Below are 23,341 nucleotides of genomic sequence, written 5' to 3'. Positions count from 1 at the left end.
GGTTTAAGAGTGCTTTACTGCTTTTAAAAAGAAAAATGGACAGCAATGCTTTTGTTTAAGAGGGAATGACAACAAGAAGCAAAGCTAATGTGGATTTGATCTGCTACACAAATTAATAGTAGTTTCTTAAAAAGAAAGCTTAAAAATTAAAATTTTCAGTACAACAGGTTCTTCTTGTCTGAACGTAGGCTTGGTCAACAATAGATTAGTGACCCTGCAAGGTTAGGCAGTTCAAACCTTGTACAGTTGGTACAAGTAGAGGGGGATTTTACTTTAGTACTATTACAATATTACAATATATGATTTGACACTACTTAAAATGATTGTTTATGGGACGTTCTCCTTTCGGTTTAGGAGACTCAGTTGAGTATTTAAAATAACATTAAAATATGTCAGAACAGACACTACAAATCATCACTGACGCCATTAGTATGCTGCTTGAAGAAGTTACTGGTGTAGCACCAATATAATATAGGTGGCCACAAAAATAACTGTGGAAACAAACTTATACAAAACAAAACACTGGTTGCATTAGCAAATAATTATATAAATGATAAAATTATCTACAAATACAAATTAAGCCATTAAAAATTAAAATGCAATGTGCTTTTTGAGAGCATTTTTAAAAGGGTTTTCCACTTGAAATACAATTTTACTAACTAGTAACACATTGATGAAGGGTAAACCCATAACCCCTAGCATCCTCTGCATTTAGCTACACCAAAGCAATATTATTGGGAGAGGAATAAGAGTCATATTTTAAAATGTTATGTTAAAAACTGAAATGTTGATACTTCTAGAATAAAGCAATCGAGATTATTATAAGAAACGAGATCTGTGTCCAGACATTAAGAAACAAACAACTTAAGCAAGTAAAAAAAGAAATAAAAATCTGTATTTTTAGGTACAGTATAGGTCAATTACACAGTGGAAGCAGCCATTTTGTGGGTGGAGCATTAACATGAGATAATGTTAAATCCAATTTTAGCACCACCATAAAGTTGGCAGGCAATTAGACTGTCTCCAGTGCACATACAGTAGCTGACAGGCTCACTTTACAGAGAACTTTTACTACCAGTGTAGAAAGGCTACATTTGTACCGGACAGTTATAGTTAAAACTATGGTATATTTTTGCATAATGTTACAAAGTTGCAAGTTTAAAGGGGAAGAAAAAAGAAAAAAAAAAGAAGCATTTTTCTAGACCATGTTAGCAACTGCTGAGCCAATTATTACAAAATAAAATGTTGAACTAGATATTAACCTGAGTGGCAGATCGAAAGAGCAAACCAAGAGATGAAAGTGTTATAAAAGTACATGACATGTATCAAGCATTTGTGTACAAAAACTACTCCACGGAGACAAACCGGCAGGCAAAACTGCTCCTTACAAGCAAACAGAAGTGTTATGGTACATTTAAATGCCATAAATAGGTATAAAAGTTAATATTCACAACTAGATATGTTTTGATAAACACTAATGTTTTTTATCAGAGCACGTTCTGCCTGCCTCCGCATATAGACAACTCACCACATGTTCAACACTTTCTGGCAGCTATGCAGGGGGAGAACACAAGGGAAAAAGGAGAAAAATCAGACAGAGCCACAAAGCACCTCAACATTAAATTATTGCCTTCTAATATTTAGAACATGAGAATTCAGTTAAACTGAAACATAAAGCAGAACATATATTTGTTTTAAAGGCTGAAGAAACACAATCTGAGCTTGATGTACTGTTTTCCCTTTGTAATCAACATCTGCCCAGCCCAAGTGCATAATTGGCCTACTCCAACTGAAATTGACAATGCAATGTTTAGTAAAAGCAAGCATACGCCAATATATTAAGATACAATCAATAAATTATTATTGGTGGAAACAATTTAAAGTGAAACTATTTACTGATAAAGATTTCATTTTTATTTTAATTTGCTTGGCAATAGCTAATTGTTGACTACACATGATTAAATTAAGAGCAATGTTCCACTGGAAACTCACATGATGTACAGCTGCTGACATGGCAGCAACTGCAGGAAGAAAACCTTGTTTGTGCTTGCACCTCTATGGTGTATTAAATAGTTACCATGTCTAGACAGAATTTGAATCACTTAACATAAAACTTGTAATTTCCTTGCTGCTAAAGTACTGTGCTAAAAGACACCATGTTGACACTTTGACTAACAGGAAGTGTGTTGTGTATTCGGGATGGAAATAAAGATGATCACAACTGTTATTGACCTCTTTTACACACATATATAGTTTGCTGTGACAGTACCCTGCAATATATCCCTTAGAAAAAATAGGTCTACTTTGGCAAGTACCTTCTTTAATGCAGCAAAATTAATAACATGAAGTGCAAAAAAAGTGTGTGTGTAGTTTATGGTCCAACAAACTACTGCAGTGTTCAACATACTTTGTTTCATCTAGGACTTCAACTTCTGCTGGGGCGGTGATTGGTGCATTTGAATGTCCAGCTGTTGGATCATCTGTGTTCAGCTCCCCATTCGTTGAACTTACAACCTGTGAAAACACAACAGATCACATATGTAGTTCTGAAAGCAGAATGGACATCATCCTTGCAAGGTGTGAGCTGGGAGGCGCCATATATTGTTGCAAGTCAATTATCATCTTACGGCCCCAAAGCAACTTATTTTTCTTTTGAAAGGTATTTTTTTTAAGTCAAGTCACAAAATGTTTTATAAACTTAGAACATTAGGAATACAGAAAACACTTATTCTAAATTAACGGTCAAAGACACGAAGCAGAACAGATACAAGATTCAGAGGGTTGAGAGGGGTGTCAATGCCGTGTGTGTGTGTGTGTGTGTGTGTGTGTGTGTGTGTGTGTTAGAGAGTGGTCATATCATGGTTTTACAATGCAGCAGTTACAAAGCGAGTTTAGAAAATAATTTTTCATATACTTCACATAAACCTAACGTGTCATCAGGATTTATCAGGCACAACATGCCATAAGCTCTAACAAACATGGGCAAGCATAATTTATACTCATACAGAGGGTGGTATCCAATTAGACGCAGAATTGATTTTCCTGGAGCTGTCCAGTTATTCCCGATGCCAGCGCTCATAGGGCATTTAAATCACTGACAAGTATGCATCTTTTCCGTGATTACTGGCGCGAAAACATAGGTCCATGGCTGTAAGTGTTTTTCTTGCGAAAAACAAGTAATTATCCGCACAAAAAACAAAAAAAAACAAAAAGGGCTAAATAACTGGATGGACCAATAATTATCGTCGGCCAAAAAAATAAAACAAAGCTTTTTTTCCCCCATGTGAAAAATTACTGTGTCTAATATGATACCCCCACCCCACCCCATTAATCCTTTATATTATCCATCTATTGTAAATATTAAGCTATCAACATATATTTTAGATTTTATTGCATTATTTTACCTAGCTTCTACAAAAGCCATGCACACCTCTAAGCAAGTTTAGAGCAAGACAATAGGTATTGTATTATACCATTCATGACCACAACATTTTCTGTCCGCTTTTTCAGATTGTATAAAAGATCAAAACAATGGTTAGTTTATAGGTGATCGATCACACACAAGGTTAGCCTTTTTTTTTATATTTTTTATCCCTAATAGCATAAATAATCTGGGAAGCATGCTTCACTTTCAATATATTCGGCAACAGAATGCAGACTTTATTATACCACTGAATGACCCACCAGAGCGCTCAGCATGCTCTGCTATTATAAGTTGTAATTCAATCCTATGATTAGCAAAATGGAAGGGGATTCAATTATAATGTGTGCTCCTGTTCAAGCTGCTATATATGAGTGTTAAGTTTGTCAATTTTGATATTTTTGAGTTGCGAATTTAATAATTTCTCCCTGAACCTACCAAATCACAGAAACATGCACCCACCCTGCAGATTTAAGTTTAAAATATTCTTGAATGTTTCAATCAGCCTCAAAGATTGTCTCCCACTTTTTGCTTCCAAGAGGTCAAATCTGTCAATAAAAATTGGAAAGTTCTGGTCATGCGTTTGAGATTATGGAGGAACAAAGCAAAGTTTAGGATAGAGGTGAACAACTCAGAAAAATGTCTATATAGGAATGTGTTTTGCGTTCACAGCAGAAGGTATAGTCATTAGCTGAATAATTAGATGCTCTTCAAAAGTTAAACAGGCCAGTTTTGGACATATAGTGTTCCTTCTAGGCTGTTTCAGCAGGGTGCTGCACCCTGCCCATTTTTGAAATGTGAAAAAGCACCCTGCCCTTTTTCAGTGCACCCTGCAGGACCATAAATCGCCCCCTTGTATACAGAATGCAACAGTCAGAGTGCATGTTACAATGTTGTCGTCTACTCCTTGCCCACCTCTGAAATTGGAACACAATTTCTATCCTTTAGCCAACTGGATGGCAGAGGAGGCACTGTAAATAACACAGCACTCTGATAAAGAGGGAAAGAACAGGGTAAGCAGTGAGCATGTACTGCTTACAGTATTTCCCTAGTAGAACAGACTTATTTTTATTCTATATATTACCCAATCTGTGTCACCCCTGTCTGTCTACCCCTCCCCTTTAGATTGTAGGCTATCACGAGCAGGGCCCTCTTCCCTCATGTGCTTATCCTTTGTCTTACTTTAATAATCTTCAACTGTACCACATCCAGTAGTCTTCTGCCACCTGATACTTATCCCAGTGTCATCTGCTGATGTAACTGTTTATTTACCCTGTACTTGTCCTATACTGTCATCAACTGTAAGTTGTTGTTTTCCTGTTTGATTATTTATGTTTGATTATTTATGTACTCTGTAATTGGGCGCTGCGGAACCCTTGTGGCGCCATATAAATAAAGGATAATAATAATAATAATATATTGTAACCCATTGGGGTCGATTCAATTCACTGACAGTTGAATAGCGCCGGGAGTTCAATACAGCGACGAGTGACCCTCAATTGTCGGGAATTCTTCTCTCATCCCCGGGGGATGAGAGAAGAAACCCGACAAAAGTGCTGCCGCGCGCCCGGCGCGAGGCTGATTCTGTCAGGAATCAACCTCGCACCGGGGAGTTAAGTCGAAGAATGCCCGTTCTCCCGACAAAACAACCTGTTTAGTCGGCGAGAACGGGCCATCGCCGACTTAACTGGAGCTGAATTGTACAGCGTCGGGAGCTAATTCCCGGCGCTATTCATCTGTTGCCGAATTGAAATCGACCCCATTGTTTAACTTTTCTGTAGATGTTAGGTGTCATATGTATGCATGGGTATATGATTTAATAAGGGCAAAATGTATGTACAAAAACTATAAACATATGCGCTATGCTTTGTGCGCAAAGCGTCACATCAAAAATGTGCCCTTCAAAATAAAAATGTGCCCTCTTCAATGCTCAGCACCCTGCCCTAAAAAAATCCTAGAGTGAACACTAGACATATGTTTATTTAGTCCCCTAGAGTACTGATACAACCTGTATATAGTAGTGCACAGGCTTGTCCATTGGTAGGGAGAGGACAGTTAAAATCTCCTCCAAACAAAGGTTTTCCATTCTGAAGGTTAAACAGGCACTGTGTGGCCCGAATTAGGTGTATACACATTTTGCAAACATGAAAACCTTGTGTCCCAGCTATCCCATCAGAATGATATACCTACCCTCCAAATCAATATTAGAGACAGTGACCACAAATGGAACACAACCAAAAATCATGATGGAAATACCATTGCATTTAAAAGCATGGTTAGAATAGTGAACCACCAGAAAATGACTGGAGAACAGCAAGAGGTGAGGCGCTTTCCAAATCACTGCACAATTCTTAATTGAGGAATAAGATGCAAAACACATTTAAAGAGCACTTTAGTACTGATCAAAAGACTAGCAAACTGCATTTAAAAAAAACAAATAACGGAAGCAATTAGGGATGGAAACCCACAAAGAATAAGAGACGGGAGAAAGTTAGAGAAGGAGAAAGGGATAGAAGCGATAAGGAGGAGCAACAGCATAAGACTCCCAAGGATGGGGAGGCTGCTCTTCAGTATAAGCCCTGGGATGAAAACATACTGTAACCGTGCAAAAGAAAATGAGAAACTTTCAAAAGTGTGCTCTGGATCAAAATGAAAGTCAGACATCAGAGGAAGAGAGATGTAATTTGTCTGTAAAGCAGCAATATTCAACAATGATATTATAACTTAACAAATCCTAGTACGGCAGGCACTGACCATTATAAATGGGTGGTCTTCAGTATGCCGACTGTCGGGAGCCCGGAGCACAGTATACCGGCGCCGGAATCCCGACAGCCGGCATACTGACACTTTTTCTCCCTCGTGGGGGAGAATAAAACAGCGTGGGGCGCGTAGCGCGCCACCGTGCCCGCAAGGGGCTCATTTGCGCTTGCCACGCTGTTGGTATGCCGGCAGTCGGGCTCCCGGCGCCGGTATGCTGGTCGTCGGGAGCCCGGCCGCCGGCATACCATACTACACCCTTATAAACAGTGGTATCAGTGGCGAGATGTACAACAGCAGCTGTCAACAGTCTGAGCAGTCATGCACAAGGCGAGTCAGATCTGGAACCCCAGATCGTGGAGTTGAGGACGCAATTGAGACTACAAAAGGCTTCCCATCTTAAAGATGGGAACTCAGACACATTCTTTTTGTACTATGTGGCATGAGACACATTCGCCACTGGCAGTGGTTCCCGGACTTTCTCACTTGTTACTATATTAAGCATCTTATTCCCATGTAGTAGCAAACAAAGTTGCTTATAGTTGTACTAAGCACACTAAATCAGTGGTTCTCAACCTCGGTCCTCAAGTACCCCCAACAGTTCATGTTTTCAGGTCACCTAGCAGTTGAACAGGTGTATTCATTACTCACTGACACATTATAAAAGACCCACAGGTGGAGCACATTATTTCACTAGCAATCCTGTGGATACCTGGAAAACATGAACTGTTGGGGGTACTTGAGGGCCGAGGTTGAGAACCACTGCACTAAATTATTACTCATAGCAAAGGAATTAATATAAAGTTGCCGATCAAGCACAATGATGCGTAGCGCAAAGCATTGCACAGCTTTCACACATCAAATATCAATCTCTGCATGCAATACCAGTGCCTGGGTACCCATATATTGTAAGTTTGTCACATTAGCGATACACTTATCGTTAAATTGCTATGGCAAGATGCATGGTGTAGCTTTGTCGCAAAGTTATTTGTGTGCCAAACAGGGCTATTTGGCACGATTTAAGATTAGGTGTATATGGATACATCTGTACAAGGGATTACTACGGTGAAGCCTGCCGCTGACCTCCACCGCCAAACAGAATGGAAACCCCATTGGTATTTTGGTATTAATAGCCCTGATCACAGAGCACAGCAGTCACTTCATAAAGATCTCTACAGTACTTTTGGCAATTGTCGAAGGGTCCAGATCTTGAAAAACTTTGACTTTGGACCCTTCAAACAAGGATGAAAGTAGAGTTCCTGCTATCAACAGATCTTTTTAAGCTTGAAGAAGAAGTATTAAAGAAGGTCATCAGTGGGTGATTTATGGGAACCTGGTGGTTGGCAATCGATTCCAGCACATTGCTCAGTTGCACATGGTTTGCATCTCCCTGTTTTCCAAATATTTTCTTGTCAAATCCAATGCCCTGTTGAAACAGCATCTCTGATTATAGGATTTTGAAATTCCTCAAATGTCTCAATTTTCGCCTTTAAAAGCAGTGGTATGCTTCTCCAGGATAGCAACATGCATATACAATTTTAGATCACCTATCGCTTTTCAAAGGCAGATGTAAAAATGTTTTTAGTTCTGTTGTCACGGTTTGGAGATCATGAACCTCCCTCTCGGAAGAAGGAGCACCATACTCATCCATCTCTGGATCAAGCATTATTGAGAGAGAGGTGAAAGAAGCAGATAAAAGCTTCTCCCAACAGGGAAAATACATCTCCCTTTTTTGTTGATAGCCATCACTAGCTGCATTGTGTTAGAAAATAACTCAGACACATTAAGAATTAAGTCATGTATTCCCTCAATATAAAATTAAAGCTCTGGGGAGGTACAGCGGGAGTGAAGAACATCTGGAAGATCCAAGTCAGGCTGTTACTGGTAGAAGCATGGTACCCTTATATGAACCAAATTACTCCCTGCAGAATCCTAGAGAGGCAAATAAATAAAATGGTACACAAATGAGGCAGCTGCAGAAAGCTTGGATGACCTTAAACAGCGGTAACAGGTGGCCACGTGACCTACCAATGGGCAGGTGGTTGGGTACCCTGTACATCCAATGGACCAGAGGGCATGTTACCTTATATAGTACGTATAGGAAGGATCACTACAATCTGTGACAATTTAATTTGGATAGATTTCAATAAAAGTTAAATTTTAAGATGATTACACAGTAACATTACTTTACATATTGTTTCTTCAACGAGTACGCCAACAAAGGGTCTTTTTTTTTTTTTAATGCTTTTATACAGGCCACTGAAATTAATGTGCTTTCTAACACGCGTAATCGCATAATACAGACTTAGATTTTGAGTATTAAAAGCTGCTTTATACTTAACTAAGGGGGTGATTTAGACCTGATTGCTGAGCTGCTAACTTTGCTGTCCTGTGTTCAGATAGTCGCCGCCCCCAGGGGGAGTGTAATTTTGCTGTGCAAGTGTGCGATCGCATGTGTTTGCAGACCTGAAAAAACCCACTGTGTGCAGTCTCTGCGCAGCCCAGGACTTACTCCTACAGTGCTATGAGAACAGGCTGATCTGGGCCGGAGCTGACGTCAGACAGCCTCTCTGAAAACGCTTGGGCATGCCTGCGTTTTCCCTGACACTCCCAGTAAACGGTCAGTTAACACCCACAAACAGCCTCTTCCTGTCAATCACATTGCTAACGCCCGTGCGTTCTGAATTTTTGCACCATCCTGTCGCTGACCGGCGATGCCCTTTGTTGCTGTCTGATACACGTGTGCATTGCGGTGCATGCGCAGTTAGGACCTGATCACCTGATGTGCGAAAACGCACAGCAGCAATCAGGTCTGAATCACTCCCTAAGTTACAAGGACGGACCACTGGTAGGTTTTCAGAAGTGTACCGGTTTTATAAATGTCCCTCATAAAAACAAAACTAAAATATGTATGAACGGTTACAATGAGCAATCTGCAGTGGACATCGGTGTGCCTTAAGAACAAAATTAATAGATTACTTAAATGTTAACTCAAGATCAAGGAAAAAGTTATTCAGCAAGCTTTCCTGGGCACTGGGTCATTTAGTCAAGCACATTGGTAAACAAAAACAAAAAACAAGTAAACTTGGCTCAAGTAAGGGTATCCAGTATAGAAATCCGTTGTTTATGATTAATATAGTAAAAATCTATTAGGTTTTAATTATAAGTGGTCATGTTCTAAAACCAGGCCCTCCCTATCGTGTTTATGCCTTGAAATTTAAAATACTTGCCCTTTTAAATTTCGGTCATAAATACAATCTAAAGTGCCTGGTTTTAGAACAGACGCTTAGTAAATAAACTCCCATGACACTATGTAACTTGGCAACCTTATCAAGACATTAGTAGAGAATGGTTTAATGGAGGTAAGTATGTGTATAACATAGTAGATGTATAGGGTGTGATTGCTATGGGGCCCAGAGGCTTAAAGAGTCCCATTCCAGCCAAGTCCTAAAAAGGGGGACTTGTAAGACTGGGAGGCAAGAATTGAGCTATGATAATAGGACTGTCCAAGAAAGGGTCTGTGTGCCTAAATTAAGAAGAAGATCTCCACTAAAAATTGAATGAACTGCATTATAAAGTATACCCCTCCAGTAGGCACTTGTTGGTCCTTGCCCCCTGTGTGGAATAATGTATACAGACAGCACTACAATGTGATGTATTTTGAACTGTGGAGAATACAGTGTTGAATGATATGAACTGGTGGCACTTTGTGGTATACTGGGAACTTGGGCATTTATATGGGGCATAAAATGAACTCTGGCACAATTAATGTATGGTACATAAAATTAACTTGGGCAATATTCTCATGTATGAAATGAACAACCACTGTGGAGAGAGGTCTCTCTAGTAGCTCTGCGCAGGGGCCCCTTCAAAATGTTGCTATGGGGCCCACAAAGGTTTGGTTATGCCCGTGGAGGATGTCAATAATAGAGAAAGGATGGCACAATCTAGGTGCTCCTGTATAATACATCACTAGACATATCAATACTAGGTGATTTTACAGGTAGTTAACAAATGATCAAATAATACAGGTTATTTTTGTTTTACGCAAACTAAAAAAAAAGTAATGCACAGATACTTCTATTCTCCCAGTTCACCATGTGCATATATTCCTGGAGTTGGACTAATTGCATAACCCTATTAGAGGACCCATATTTCTGATAGAATTTCCAAATGTTAAGTCCAAACTATATAGAGAAATCAAGTATGATATATAAAGAAGGTGTATTGTAAAACGGTTTTGTTTCACTTACATTAAAAGGCAGTTTGTCACCTATAAACGTACATTTATGGGAAGGTCTCCACACTTAGGCACAGCTACAGTACATATAAAGTGTTTGCACTAGAAGATTAGCACAATTTTTTACAGCACAGTTTCTGTTTGATTTAAAAAAAAATATAGCGGACACAAAGCAAGACAACACACTTATATCACCAAGTAGTTCCTTTTGCAGAATACATTATAGGGGGAATTCAAATCTAAATACAAGTTGAGTATCCCATATGCAAATATTCCGAAATACGGAATTTTTTTAGTAAGACGGAGATAGTGAAACCTTTGTTTTCTGATGGCTTAATGTACACAAACTTTGTTAAATACACAAAGTTATTAAACATATTGTATTAAATGACCTTTCAGGCTGTGTGTATAAGGTATGTATGGAACATAAATGAATTGTGTGTATGTACACAATCTTTGTTTAATGCACAAAGTAATTAAAAATATTGGCCAAAATGTTCTTCAGGCTGTGACTATGGGGTGTATATAAAACATAAATGCATTCTGTGCTTAGACTTGGGTCCCATCACCATGATATCTCATTATGGTATGCAGTTATTCCAAAATACGGAAAAATCCGATAGCCAAAATACTTCTGGTCCCAAGCATTTTGGATATGGGATACTCAACCTGTATATGAAAACCGTATTTTATTGTTACATTATAGGTCCCACTTATTGGGGGGAATTCAATTATCATCGCACCCCCGATCTCCTGCCTAAAGTGACAGGAGATCGAGGGGCAATATTCAAATGCCCCCACTTATCGCACCCATTACACTCAAGTTTAGGAGCGCAAAGCACCTAAACCCGAATAAAGTAAAGGGCGCCATCGTGAAAATATCCAAACCGGTCTCTTTCCGCACATTTATGAAATCAACTTGTCATGCTGCATTTGGGGGGGGGGGGGGGGGGGGATTTGGTGTAAGAATTTACATTTGAATCCAGCCCCACGGATATTAATTAGTTAATTAGTTAGAGGTAAAATTAAAAAAACATGTTGATGAGGAAAGATGTAAATTTTTAAAATGTTAATTTAATGATGGAGGATGGCTCCTTGTATCACAACATGGATTTGTTCAGGGACAAATGTGTCCCCCTTTAGCCAGATTTCCCCAGATTGTAAAGCAGTAAATGTCCAGCAGTAAAAACATTGAGATGTATTTTACATTAACAAAATATGCTGTGAAGGCATCAAATGAATAAATTAATTTACTTGTGAAAAAGGATGTATTTTGGCATTACAAATATGTACTTTAAAACCTCTCAGTTATCACTCATCATTGTACAAAAATATATCATATCAATAAAATTAGATAGTTGTCTTGGCTGCATGAATTTTAGATCCCAGACTGGTAGCTATGTAGACAGTCTCAGAATGGCCATCCATAAATACATAAATATAAGTTTGTACATTCTAAAGAAAACATGACTGATGGCAGTAATGAGAGTAGGCAATAATAAGAGTAGAAATAAAAAGTTACTTGGATGTTTTCTTGGCAGACATCTAATCATTAATGAAGCAGATGTCTGCACTCGGAACATGTACAACTAAGATAGAAAAAAGTATTTGAAATATTGAAAAAATAAAATTCTATATCACTAACCGTAGAACCAGTTCAACCAAGAAATAGAGAGATGGGGGGGATGGAAAGGGATGTGAGAATCAGGAAGTGAGAGAATTAGGGGAACATCTAATTACCCCGGGTAAATTATCGGGTACGAAAAGCTTGTTTTTCGCAACTCTTCCCAATGTTTCACCAATTTTTTGTTACAGGCTATCCTAATAGATCGCCTGTAAAAAAAAAAAAATGCCCTCTCTCCCAAAAACACACAGGGTCAGTGAAACCTGTGTGTTTTCGGTAGAACCAAAACTGGGTTGTTTCCGGGGATAAGCCACGTCTCGTGCCGGCTTATCGAGGCTATTTAGATAGCCCCCGGTGGGAAAATTACCTGGGCTAATTGGATATCCCCCTTAGTGCAACTTTTCTTTTTTTTTCTTTAAATGCCAAGCATTTACGTGCGCAAAGCTAGTTTGATTTTGCCATGTAAATGATTGCCATTAAAAAAAAAGGAAAACTCACAAAATCTCTCACATACTGATTCTCACACACTATTACATTCCACCGATAGTCTGATTTATAAAATTGTAAATTTTTATTAATCAGACTATCATTTTTATACAAGGTATATACACTTTAATAGTATAGGAGTACAGTCAGTGTACATCCCCCTGGCTCTTATATCCTACATCATCCAATTCATTTATTTAAGACTACGTACAGACAGAATTTTTTTATTTTTTTTTAAACATGAGAAAAACATAATTAAATCACACTGCACATCTAAGAACTGTATGCATTTAATCCGCATACGTATTGTAATGTGATATAGGTCTGGCAGTCTTTTTAAATGCTTACTATAAGTAATAATTTCTAAACAGCATCTTATTGCATTCATAATGTGTTCCAATTGAGATGAACATAAAATTTCAATGGTGTTAATGCTCATCGGACACACAGTAATGATAATAGACATCATAATAAACAGCATAATAATGTAAAAAAAACAAAATCTGCAACACAAAAACCTACAAATGTTTACGTTTTCAAAACCGGTTCCGCATGCTTTATTTGCATTAAATACACATCTTAAATGCAGATTTTTAATACATGTTCACAGCCTAAAAGTGAATTCATGTCGTGGACAGACAAGGAAATTTAAAATCAGGTTTATTGAGCATAATACAGTTTGACGTTCTACTTTCACAATATATATTGCCTTCGCTGAGTACTGCGCATACAAATTTTCATGCAATCATGCAAACGTTTGTGCCGAGCAGTAATCAGCTGATACAGTAATTAAGAGAAATGAGGAGAGGAAATCAGAGATAAGGTTTCTTTTGAATTAAATCTCACTTTATTTTTAACTCGTCATTGCTCAGATAACAGTCCTGTATTGCTTTGGGTGTCTTTAAACATTGTAACTGCCCAAGCAATCTAGTTCATTACCTAATTTAATATATCTGCCCCACCCCACACAGAAAAACTGAAGCTAATTCATTGTGAAGCAAGGACATTCATAGGGACAGGAAAGAAGGATAAAAATACAAGAGTAAGCCATACTAGCACAGAGAGCAGAGCTTTTCTATGCTCAAATGTGCTTAATCCTCAAACTCAGGAGGACAAATAAACCGAATACAAAAAAATGAGTATTAATGAGATTCATAGTTCTTGATTACATTGCATTTACATTCCTATTCCAGATAACAGAAGCATTGGACAAAGACATTAAATGTACAGTAAGTTATCATCCAGGTGGCTTTTCTGCCTGTTTGTAATACAATAGACTCCGCACATGTGGTGTACTGAAAGGGAGGGCTCCGATCTCAAGCAATAATGTTCGCATTTGTAATCAACATCTTGTAAAGTGCTGTTATATTATACATCAGCTGTTGTTTTTTTGTTAACTACTGTGTGCAAGGAGTAATACTAGACTATTCATGGGCATAAAAATTAAATCGAATAGAAACTCCACTTTCTCTGCCTGTGACAGTTCCACCATCTCTGCAATGTTAGGCTACTTACACACTGGCAATAAAAGTCTGCATTTAAGATACGGTTTTAAACTTTTTTGAAAGTGAAAATAGTTGTGCTAAATGAGTTTTTACAGATTAACACTTTGAGGGGGATTTCAAATACCCATGTTCTTTCTCCAGAGTATAATAAAATTGCTGTTAATTCACTTTTTTACAGCAATTTCTTTTTTAGGCAATTCATTATCCCCCTTTTTCTCACCCGTTTTCACACGAAAACACACAGAATCCGGGATAGGTTTCCGTACCCATGTGATTTTGTGGTCACGGCCACAAAAACACGGCAATTATTCCGGGCAGGTGAAACAAAGTGCCCAATAGTGCCAGCTATCAAGGATAACTGAATTACACCCCAATTCCCCCCACCGACAATCAGTTAGCCATGGTAATTTACAGCAGCTAATTGAATTCCCCATTATGGGACTCAGGGTCAACACACATTTGGTCGACAGTGATTAAGTCGACACAGGAGATAGGTTGCCACAGCCATTAGGTCAACATGGAAAAAGGTCGACATGAATTTGTTTTTTGGTGTCGTTTTCTTCGTAAAGTGACGGGGGAACCCCAATTAGTGCACAGTGTCCCATTGCATGGCGAGCGAAGCTTCAGGTAAGGTGCCTCGCTGCGCTCACCACTGGTTACTATTCCCAATCGTAGTGCATGTGGATCGTATAGTATGAAAAAGTTCACAAGGGGGGGGTGGGGGGGTGAAACTCATGTTGACCTAATGGCCGTGTTGACCTATTTACTGTGTCAACCTACTCAATGTCGACCAATAGGTGTCGACCTAGACAGTTTCAACCTAGAGAGCCGATACCATTTTTGTTCTGCAGTGTTTAGGTCTTTTAATGGATCTTGATAATGTTTGTCCATCAGAATCACACCAGTGTACTCTACATGCCATGAGATGCGTTATTACAAGCATCTAGCTTGGACAAGACAGCAATTTACAATTCTGCCAAGGAAGCATATTTAATAAGACATATTGAGAACATTTGTGAACATGAAACATTAAAACATAATTAAATGCAAGGTGGCTTATGGGGTCTTATTAACATTTTTACGTGCGTTATAAAATGTATTGCACATGCCAGTGTGTACATGGCTTAATCCTTCAATTTGAAATGGACATAAAAAAACAAACACTAAGGTTCAAACTGTAGAAGCATTAGACCACTTGCTGTACAGCCATTGTCAAAAGTTTTAAGAATGAAACAAATATAAATTTTCACAAAGTCTGCTACCTCTGTTGTTTTTATGATGACAATTTGCAAATACTCCAGAATGTCATGAAGAGTGATCAGATGAGTTGCAATATATTGCAAAGTGCCTCTTTGCCATGACAACGTATTTAGGGGGTTATTCAGGTTTGTTAGCAAACCCCCCAAAAAAGTAATTGGGCAAAACCATGCTGCACTGCAGGTGGAGCAAATGTAACACGTGCAGAGTTATGCAGGCTAAATACTGGCTGCTTTATTTTTACAATGCAATGTATATTTCAGTTTGAACACACCCCACCCCAGCTCTCTGCACCTGTTACATCTGCCCCACCTGCAGTGCAACATGGTTTTTCTCAATTGCTTACTTTTTTGTTTTGCTAACAAACCTGAATAAGGCCCTTAATCCCAAAAACAACATTTCCACTGCATTTCAGCCCTGCCACAAAAGGATCAGCTGACACGTCAGTGATTCTCTCGTTAACACAGCTGAGAGTGTTGACGAGAACATGGCTGGAAATCATTCGGTCAAGCTGATTGAGTTAGAACAACAGACTGGAAGCTTTAAAAAGGAGGGTGGTGCTTGGAATCATTGTTCTTCCTCTGTTCACCATGGTTACCTGCAAGAAAACACGGGCAGTCATCATTGTTTTGAACAAAAAGGGCTTCACAGGCAAGGATATTGCCGCTAGTAAGATTGCACCTATATCAATCATTTATCGGATCATCAAGAACTTTAAGGAGAGAGGTTCAATAGTTGTGAAGAAGGCTTCAGGGCACCCAAAAACGTCCAGCAAGCGCCAGGACCGTCTCCTAAAGTTGATTCAGCTGCGGGATCGGGGCAGCACCAGTGCAGAGCTTGCTCAGGAGTGACATCAGGTGGGTGTGAGTGCATCTGCAAGCATAGTGAGGTGAACACTTATGGAAGATGGCTTGGTGTCAAGAAGGGCAGCAAAGAAGCCACTTCTCTCCAGGAAAAACATCAAGGATAGACTGATATTTTGTAAAAGGTACAGGGATTGGACTGCTGAGGACTGGGGTAAAGTCCTTTTCACTGATGAATCCCCTTTATATTGTTTGGAGAATCTGGAAAAATGCTTGTCCGGAGAAGGAAAGGTGAGCGCTATCAGTCCTGTGTCATGCCAACAGTAAAGCATCCTGAGACCATTCATGTGTGGGGTTGCTTCTCAGCCAAGGGAGTGGGCTCACTCACAATTTTGCCAAAGAACACAGCCATGGATAAAGAATGGTACCAAAAGATCATCCAAGAGCAACTATTCCCAACCATACAACAACATTTTGGCGACGAACAATGCCAGCATGATTGAGCGCCTTGCCACTTGAGCAAAAGTGATTACCAAGTGGCTCAGGGAACAAAACATCGAAATTTTGGGTCCATGGCCAGGAAACTCCCCACACCTTAATCCCATTGGGAACTTGTGGTCAATTCTCCAGAGGCTGGTGGACAAACAAAAACCCACAAAGTCTGACAAACTCCAAGCATTGATTAGGCAAGAATGGGTGGCCATCAGTTAGTATGTGGCCCAGAAGTTGATTGACAGCATGCCAGGGCTAATTGCAGAGGTCTTGAACAAGGAGGGTAAACCATACAAAAATTGACTCTTTGCATAAACTTACTGTAATTGTTAAGCCTTTGACACTTGAGAAATGCTGGTAATTTTCTTCAGTATTCCATAGTAACATCTGATACAAAGGTCTAAACAAAACACTGAAGCAGCAAACTTTGTGAAAACCAAGACTTGTGTCATTCTAAAAAAACTTTTGGCCATGGCTGTACTATATGATGGAGCTTGTGAAGTGATATATTTGTCCATACCAAATATGGTCTCAGAATAAGTTTACATATTGCTGCGTTTTGGCATGCTATGAATGCACCAAACCTACATGCTAACCATGGACGGAATTTAGGGTCAATGAGCCCTACTGCCTCTGCACTAGCAACTTTACATGGGAAAGTACTTAAATACAGTGCACCTAGAATATTGCATGCAGTGCTTTCAGAGGTGTTGCCATGTGAACAAAATAGAAGGGATACCTATGATAACTAATGGTAGGTATGTAGTATAGTGACACAAATAGGCATATTCAATTAACCGCAAGGTTTAGTCTACAGCTAACTGCCACAACAGTCCTATTTAGTCAGTGGGATTACCCAGCACCAGAATCCACGATGGTGTACTCTGCCTCGCAGCTCATGAATGACAGCAAGAAACTGCACCACTGGGGGTCAACACGCAGGGGAAAGCCCATTCATTACGCAGTTTACGCAGAGTCAGTGGGTTTCTGCGTGGTAGTCCTCTATCATAACCATGGGAAATAGCCTATTTGATTGAATAGCCTTACACCACGCCACTAGGTAATTAGCCAGCAAGCTAATTGAATAGGACTGATAGTTTTCAATTCCAAAACAATAAAAAAAAAAAGTTAAGACAAAGCATAAAGAATAGAAGAGACAATATATGCTCTACTTTATCAAAATATATTTTACGTTTCAGCTTCACTATAAAACTTTTCTCCATTACGGTAACATATTTAAGGGAGATATACCAGTAACTAACATGAATGCAATGGACACACAAAGGTTCAGACATAAAGGGATCTTCAGTGTGGCTCCATGTTACTAAAACTGTATGGGGCTGATTCAATTGTTTTGAGCGTCTAAAAATCCAGTCTAAAAGGGACTTTTTAGATACCCAACAACGGTCACAATTTAACTGTGTTTGGGCGCCCATGCACACTGCGCATGTCGCACCCAAACAGACAGGGTTTAGCCATCTAAAACGGCTAAACCTGTCTAAACTTCCTGCTTTGGACATCCAAACTCCCGCTTGGACACCAAAAGTGCCCAGTTTACACACATTTTTGTTTCTCACACCTCATGAGGCTGTGAGGAAAAAAAAAAGTGTCTTCTGTGGCCGCTGAGCGCCCAAACAGCAGAACAACTGAGCTGCTTCTGCTGGGCAGTCGCCAAGCAGAAGCAATTCACTTGTTCTGCTGTTTGGGAGCCAGGCAGCCACGGAGGACACTTTTTCTCAGCCTCCTGAGGTGCGAGGGGAAAAAAAAATGTGGTGGTGGCGGCGGCGGAAAAATAAACATTTGAATCAGCCCCTGTGTGTTCCTTAAAAAAATGATGCTAGATACCATCTGATACTGTTCAACTGTATTTACAAAAAATTAAATATTTTATAGGTGGTTGAAAGAGAACATCTACTCCAAGTGCCAATCATAACTCTGTGGTGCATGGAACCTTTTACCTTACCCACACTTTGAGGAGAAAACACTAAAAGCATGACATCAGCTAGTAACAGAGAGCATTCTACGTGGATCTGAGGGTCACGGGAAGCGGAAGTAGGTGTCACGGGAAGCGGAAGTAGTCAGTCATGCAAAGAAGCAGAAATACCTGTACCGAGCCACCATGTCTGTCAGCTGCTAGGTGAGCTCTTAGCTGATGGGGGTTGGCCTGCTGGGAGTCCCAAGCCGCCCTGTGGTCTGCCGACTGCTCATTATATAATGCATAAAGCATGCATGGAAGAGGGGGGAGAAAAACCCAAAACATATTAAACAACTCATGCGTCATAACATGTGAAATAAAGACAGCAAGCAAATACAGAAGTATGTACAGTTACAGCACACACTACAACTTAAAGCAAAGGAAGCATGCAGATTGGATTATTGGTAAGCAGAGAGAAGAGCAGATACTTAGTAGATTCCAGTGTTGTTAGGCTGATCTTACTGCAAAGCATAGATAGATGAATCTACTAACCAAATGTTTCTATAATAGTATGTTACACACATGTACGATACATACTCATGTATGTGCGCACTTATATGAATATATGGCAATACACACACCCAGATGTACAATGCATGCATATATTTATATATGTAGAAAACTAGGGAGCACATAGAATAAGAACACACTCCAGTTGCCCCTTTAAAATGGTACAAGTAAAAGCATCTATTTACAGAAATGTAATCGTTTATTGGAAAAAGTAATGAACCTATATTAGTTTTCAGGAAGCATAAAAGACATTTCCAGGCACAGAATGAGGTCTTCAACTCAATCTGTATAATACATAATTCCCATCTCTGTAGTATAATACATTTCATATTACACTACTACAGACTGAACATATGTGCCCACTGTCTTACCTGTATAATGTATGCCCTGTCTTCTGTGCCCAAGATGCACAACCAACCAAGTCAACCCAGAGTTATAACACATGTAACTGCAGCACCCCTTAGTTTTAGCACTGACTAGGAGACCACTAGGTATGAGTATGCATTGCTGCACGCTGCATCACTGGTCCTTTCATTTTACACATAATTCACTCTCTTCTTGAGAGGGCTATATAAGTATTCTTTAATGTTCTTAAAAACCCTTCTATTATTAAATTTGGGTGCTGATTAAACATACGAAATTGGTGAGCAATCATGTTTGATTACTTACTTATTCTGACTGCTGCTTTGAATCATTGCACTTGGATACCTAATTGCTGAGAACACACACAACGTTATTGCAGTCACGAGCCACGTTCTCCCTCCCGCTGCCAATTACAAGGACTGCAGTTCCCATTGACACTGCACTGAGGTTCCACCAGGCGGAATACTCGCACCTAGCGGTGAGCAGTCTCTCTATAATATGTGTGTCTCCTCAATAAGCTGCTTCTATACTATAAATTCAAAGCAAAAGTGAACAGTTTTTTTGGACTTCTATACAAGTAGCTAACTTCTTCTAGTAATTTTAATGTATATCTTGATTTGACGTTGTTGCATCACTGGTACACCAAGGGTAAGAGAAAAAGTACAATTTAGAAGAACCTTACTTCTATAACTTTCTTATTTATTTTTTTCAAAATTAACAGAGTGCCAAGATGAACATATCCTTAAATAACCATAGATGACCCAGTTTGGCATTGCCAGTAGCGAAGTGTGAACAGCTGTTACATGCGGAGTGTCAGTCTCCTAGCTAAAGCTAAACAGAAAAAAAAAAATAGAAACAAAAACATCGCTGTGTGCTCGATAAGCTGAATTAACAAAAACAAAGTTGTGTACAGCTTGATAGTAGAATAAAAGGTTTAATAAGACAATTATAAAAAAAACAATATATAAACAATCTAATTAAAACACAGTTCCACTAGCAATCAATGGAGAAAACAATGTTAGAGAGATTCTGAAAATAAGAAACCTGATACAGGTTGAGTATCCCTTATCCAAAATGCTTGGGACAAGAGGTATTTTGGATATCGGATTTTTCCATATTTTGGAATAATTGCATACCATAAAGAGATATCATGGAGATGGGACCTAAATATAAGCACAGAATGCATTTATGTTACATATACACCTTATACACACACAGCCTGAAGGTCATTTTAGCCAATATTTTTATAACTTTGTGCATTAAACAAAGTGTGTGTACATTCACACAATTCATTTATGTTTCATATACACCTTATACACACAGCCTAAAGGTCATTTAATACAATATTTTTAATAACTTTGTGTATTAAACAAAGTTTGTGTACATTGAGCCATCAAAAAACAAAGGTTTCACTATCTCACGCTCACTCAAAAAAGTCCGTATTTCTGAATATTCCGTATTTCGGAATATATGGATATGGGATACTCAACCTGTAGTATTATTACTCTATTAATCTACTCTATCAATTCAAAAAACATTCTCCAAATGGACCAGTTGTAGAGATATGGGGCGGGATGTGACAAAGTCCGACTTCGGCGGCCATGCTAGATGCCGTCCGAACTTGAACTTTTTTTTAGGAGGCAATCATGTACAAGGTCTGGTTTATAGGCTTGTACACAATTTCACCCTTTAATAAAACGTCTGAGTTCAACCGGCATCCCACGCGGCCACCAATCTCTGGGCTTCATTACATCCCAGCCATGACTCAAGGAGGCAGTTGGTATAAACAGCAATTCTGGGGGTAGTAAGAACCTCTATATCATAAGTAAATTCATTCTATTAAACCACTTAACTGGCTAATAATTTTTCCATAAACCACTCAGAATTTGTTTTTTTATGAATTAATTAGGTTAAGAACATCTATTTACAACATAACAGGATTTGATTGAATTTTTTTATTATTTTCTATACACCAGTTAAATATCGATGGCCGAAATATCAGAGTATTGATAATCAGATCATCATAACAATCAGGAACCTACATTTTCCCAGCAGCTGCTTCTCTCTGCAGCATCAGGGTGTACACAAGCAATGTAAGGGGGACTTGTATTACATTTCCCCAGCAATTGCTAAATCTCTGCAGCTGTAGGGTGGGTGGGGTCCTACCCCATCAGAAGTGATCAGCAGCACAACAGACACTGGGGAAGGGAACAAGGAAGCAGATGGACCAGGTGGTCCCTCAGAGTGCCAGCCACACAGTAGGCATTTCTGATTGGTCACATCAGGTGGGACCCATGTCAGGGATAGCCCAGCATGGTGCAACGCCAGGTAAGTGATTAAAGAGGGGGGGGGGGGGGGGGGGAATCATCTGAGAGACCAGACTGCCCAAAACATAGGAAGCCTATCTCCTCAGTCAGTGCGAGTCTGAGGCCATGAAGCAGTCATAAATGTATTAAATTCAATAGAGGCATTCAATTCAACTGGATCAAATTTAGTCAACTGAAATATCTAAAATACTACCCGATGACAAATTCCTGAAATCTGTCACAACTCTGCAGGGAGGTATGGATGGATTCTATCCCAATAATCCTCAGGATATGGTTCAGGATATTGTGATGGTATTCTATGAACAGTGTTTTCAAATTGCTTGCAGTGGACCCTACATATAGTAGGCCAGTCGCATGCAGGTAGATATATACTATAATTTGAGTCACAATTTACTATACTCTTAATGTGGTATACCTCACTGACCCTAAGGCAATAGAAATAATTTTTCTCAGCATATACAGACACAGGGGAAAATTTACTAAGATGGGAGTTCTATTTAAGATTGGATGTTGCCCATAGCAACCAATCAGATTCTACTTCTCATTTATCTAGCACCTTCTAGAACATAATACCTGGAATCTGATTGGTTGCTATGTGCAACATCCCATCTTAACTAGAACTCCCATCTTAGTAAATTTACCCCATAGTACATCTTGTTTTCCACTTTTGTGGAATCCTGAAGGTCTACATGGAAGCCTATTTCTTAAGAGGGCTCATTAGATTTTAAAGGTCCGAGTTGATTAAAGATTTGTTTTTCCTATACGTTAAAGGTTTAGCCTTTGATGTTACAGATTTCCTTTAAATACTTTTATTTAAAAATAAGTCTAAGCTATTTAATTCTATGGGTTTGCGGTCATGTGGTCCTAAAGGGGACTTCTTCTATGAGGTAGGGAGGACCTGGCGAGTTACCGAACACGGTTGAGGGCTTTCTGCAGAAATGGTTCTGGATAACTACTACTTCTTAAGGAATTAAGCATGTCCTCCGCTTGAGTGTGAAAAACCTTAATTTGAGAACAGTTTCTACAAATATACCTCAGTTGGCCCTTTGAGATATTTAATTGTTAATACCTATGGTATGCGCTTTTAAAATTAATACAGAATTGAGTAGGGACTGGTTTAAATGTAATATGAAGCCTGAATGGTAAAACTGGATTTAGGGTCACGTTCAGTAACACAATATGATCATATGTAAGTGGCAAGGATAAATTAAAGGTGTTTTACTAATCAAAGAGCCACTCTTTGTGCAGTAAGAGGATTCCCACAAAGAATTAATAGATTGCATATGTAATGACCATAGAAGACCAAGCGCACACCAAAGTCTCTCCTCCACACATGGAGGTCCTCCATTTCATGTATATGTTGGCATAATTGGGCAAGAACCTGGTCCCCATGACCTTTCACATGACTTAAAAATAAATGTCAGAAAATAATTACATGTTAAGATGAAGGAAATGCAGTCAAAAAGAAAAGACTCGTGTTGCAGCATGACGTCACCATCTCTAGACAGTCGAGAGGAAATGGAGCACACTCCAATACCATGCATTCCACACGGCCGCCAATCTCGGGGCTTCATTACATCC

The 23,341-nt window shown here is 39.1% G+C and overlaps 1 protein-coding gene across 7 annotated transcripts in view; it reads right to left on the bottom strand.

Annotated features, from left to right (window-relative positions):
- Positions 1–23,341, bottom strand: part of CSNK1G3 (casein kinase 1 gamma 3) — a 383,972-nt gene that overhangs the window by 5,057 nt on the left and 355,574 nt on the right. For 4 of the 7 annotated variants that reach the window (XM_063964226.1, XM_063964222.1, XM_063964223.1 and 1 more), the window contains 3 exons: positions 18,690–18,785; positions 2,408–2,514; positions 1,529–1,552 (listed from right to left, as the gene is read on the bottom strand). In XM_063964226.1, coding sequence (XP_063820296.1) covers positions 1,529–1,552; positions 2,408–2,514; positions 18,690–18,785 — 227 coding nt within the window. The remainder of the gene's footprint in view (positions 1–1,528; positions 1,553–2,407; positions 2,515–18,689; positions 18,786–23,341) is intronic. The other 3 variants (XM_063964224.1, XM_063964225.1, XM_063964227.1) reach the window with 3 other exon arrangements.

Source organism: Pseudophryne corroboree, chromosome 1 (genome assembly GCF_028390025.1).
Source record: "Pseudophryne corroboree isolate aPseCor3 chromosome 1, aPseCor3.hap2, whole genome shotgun sequence".
NCBI lineage: Eukaryota > Metazoa > Chordata > Amphibia > Anura > Myobatrachidae > Pseudophryne > Pseudophryne corroboree.
The sequence above is the reverse complement of the archived record's forward strand: the minus strand, read 5'-3'. Positions and strand labels throughout refer to the sequence as shown.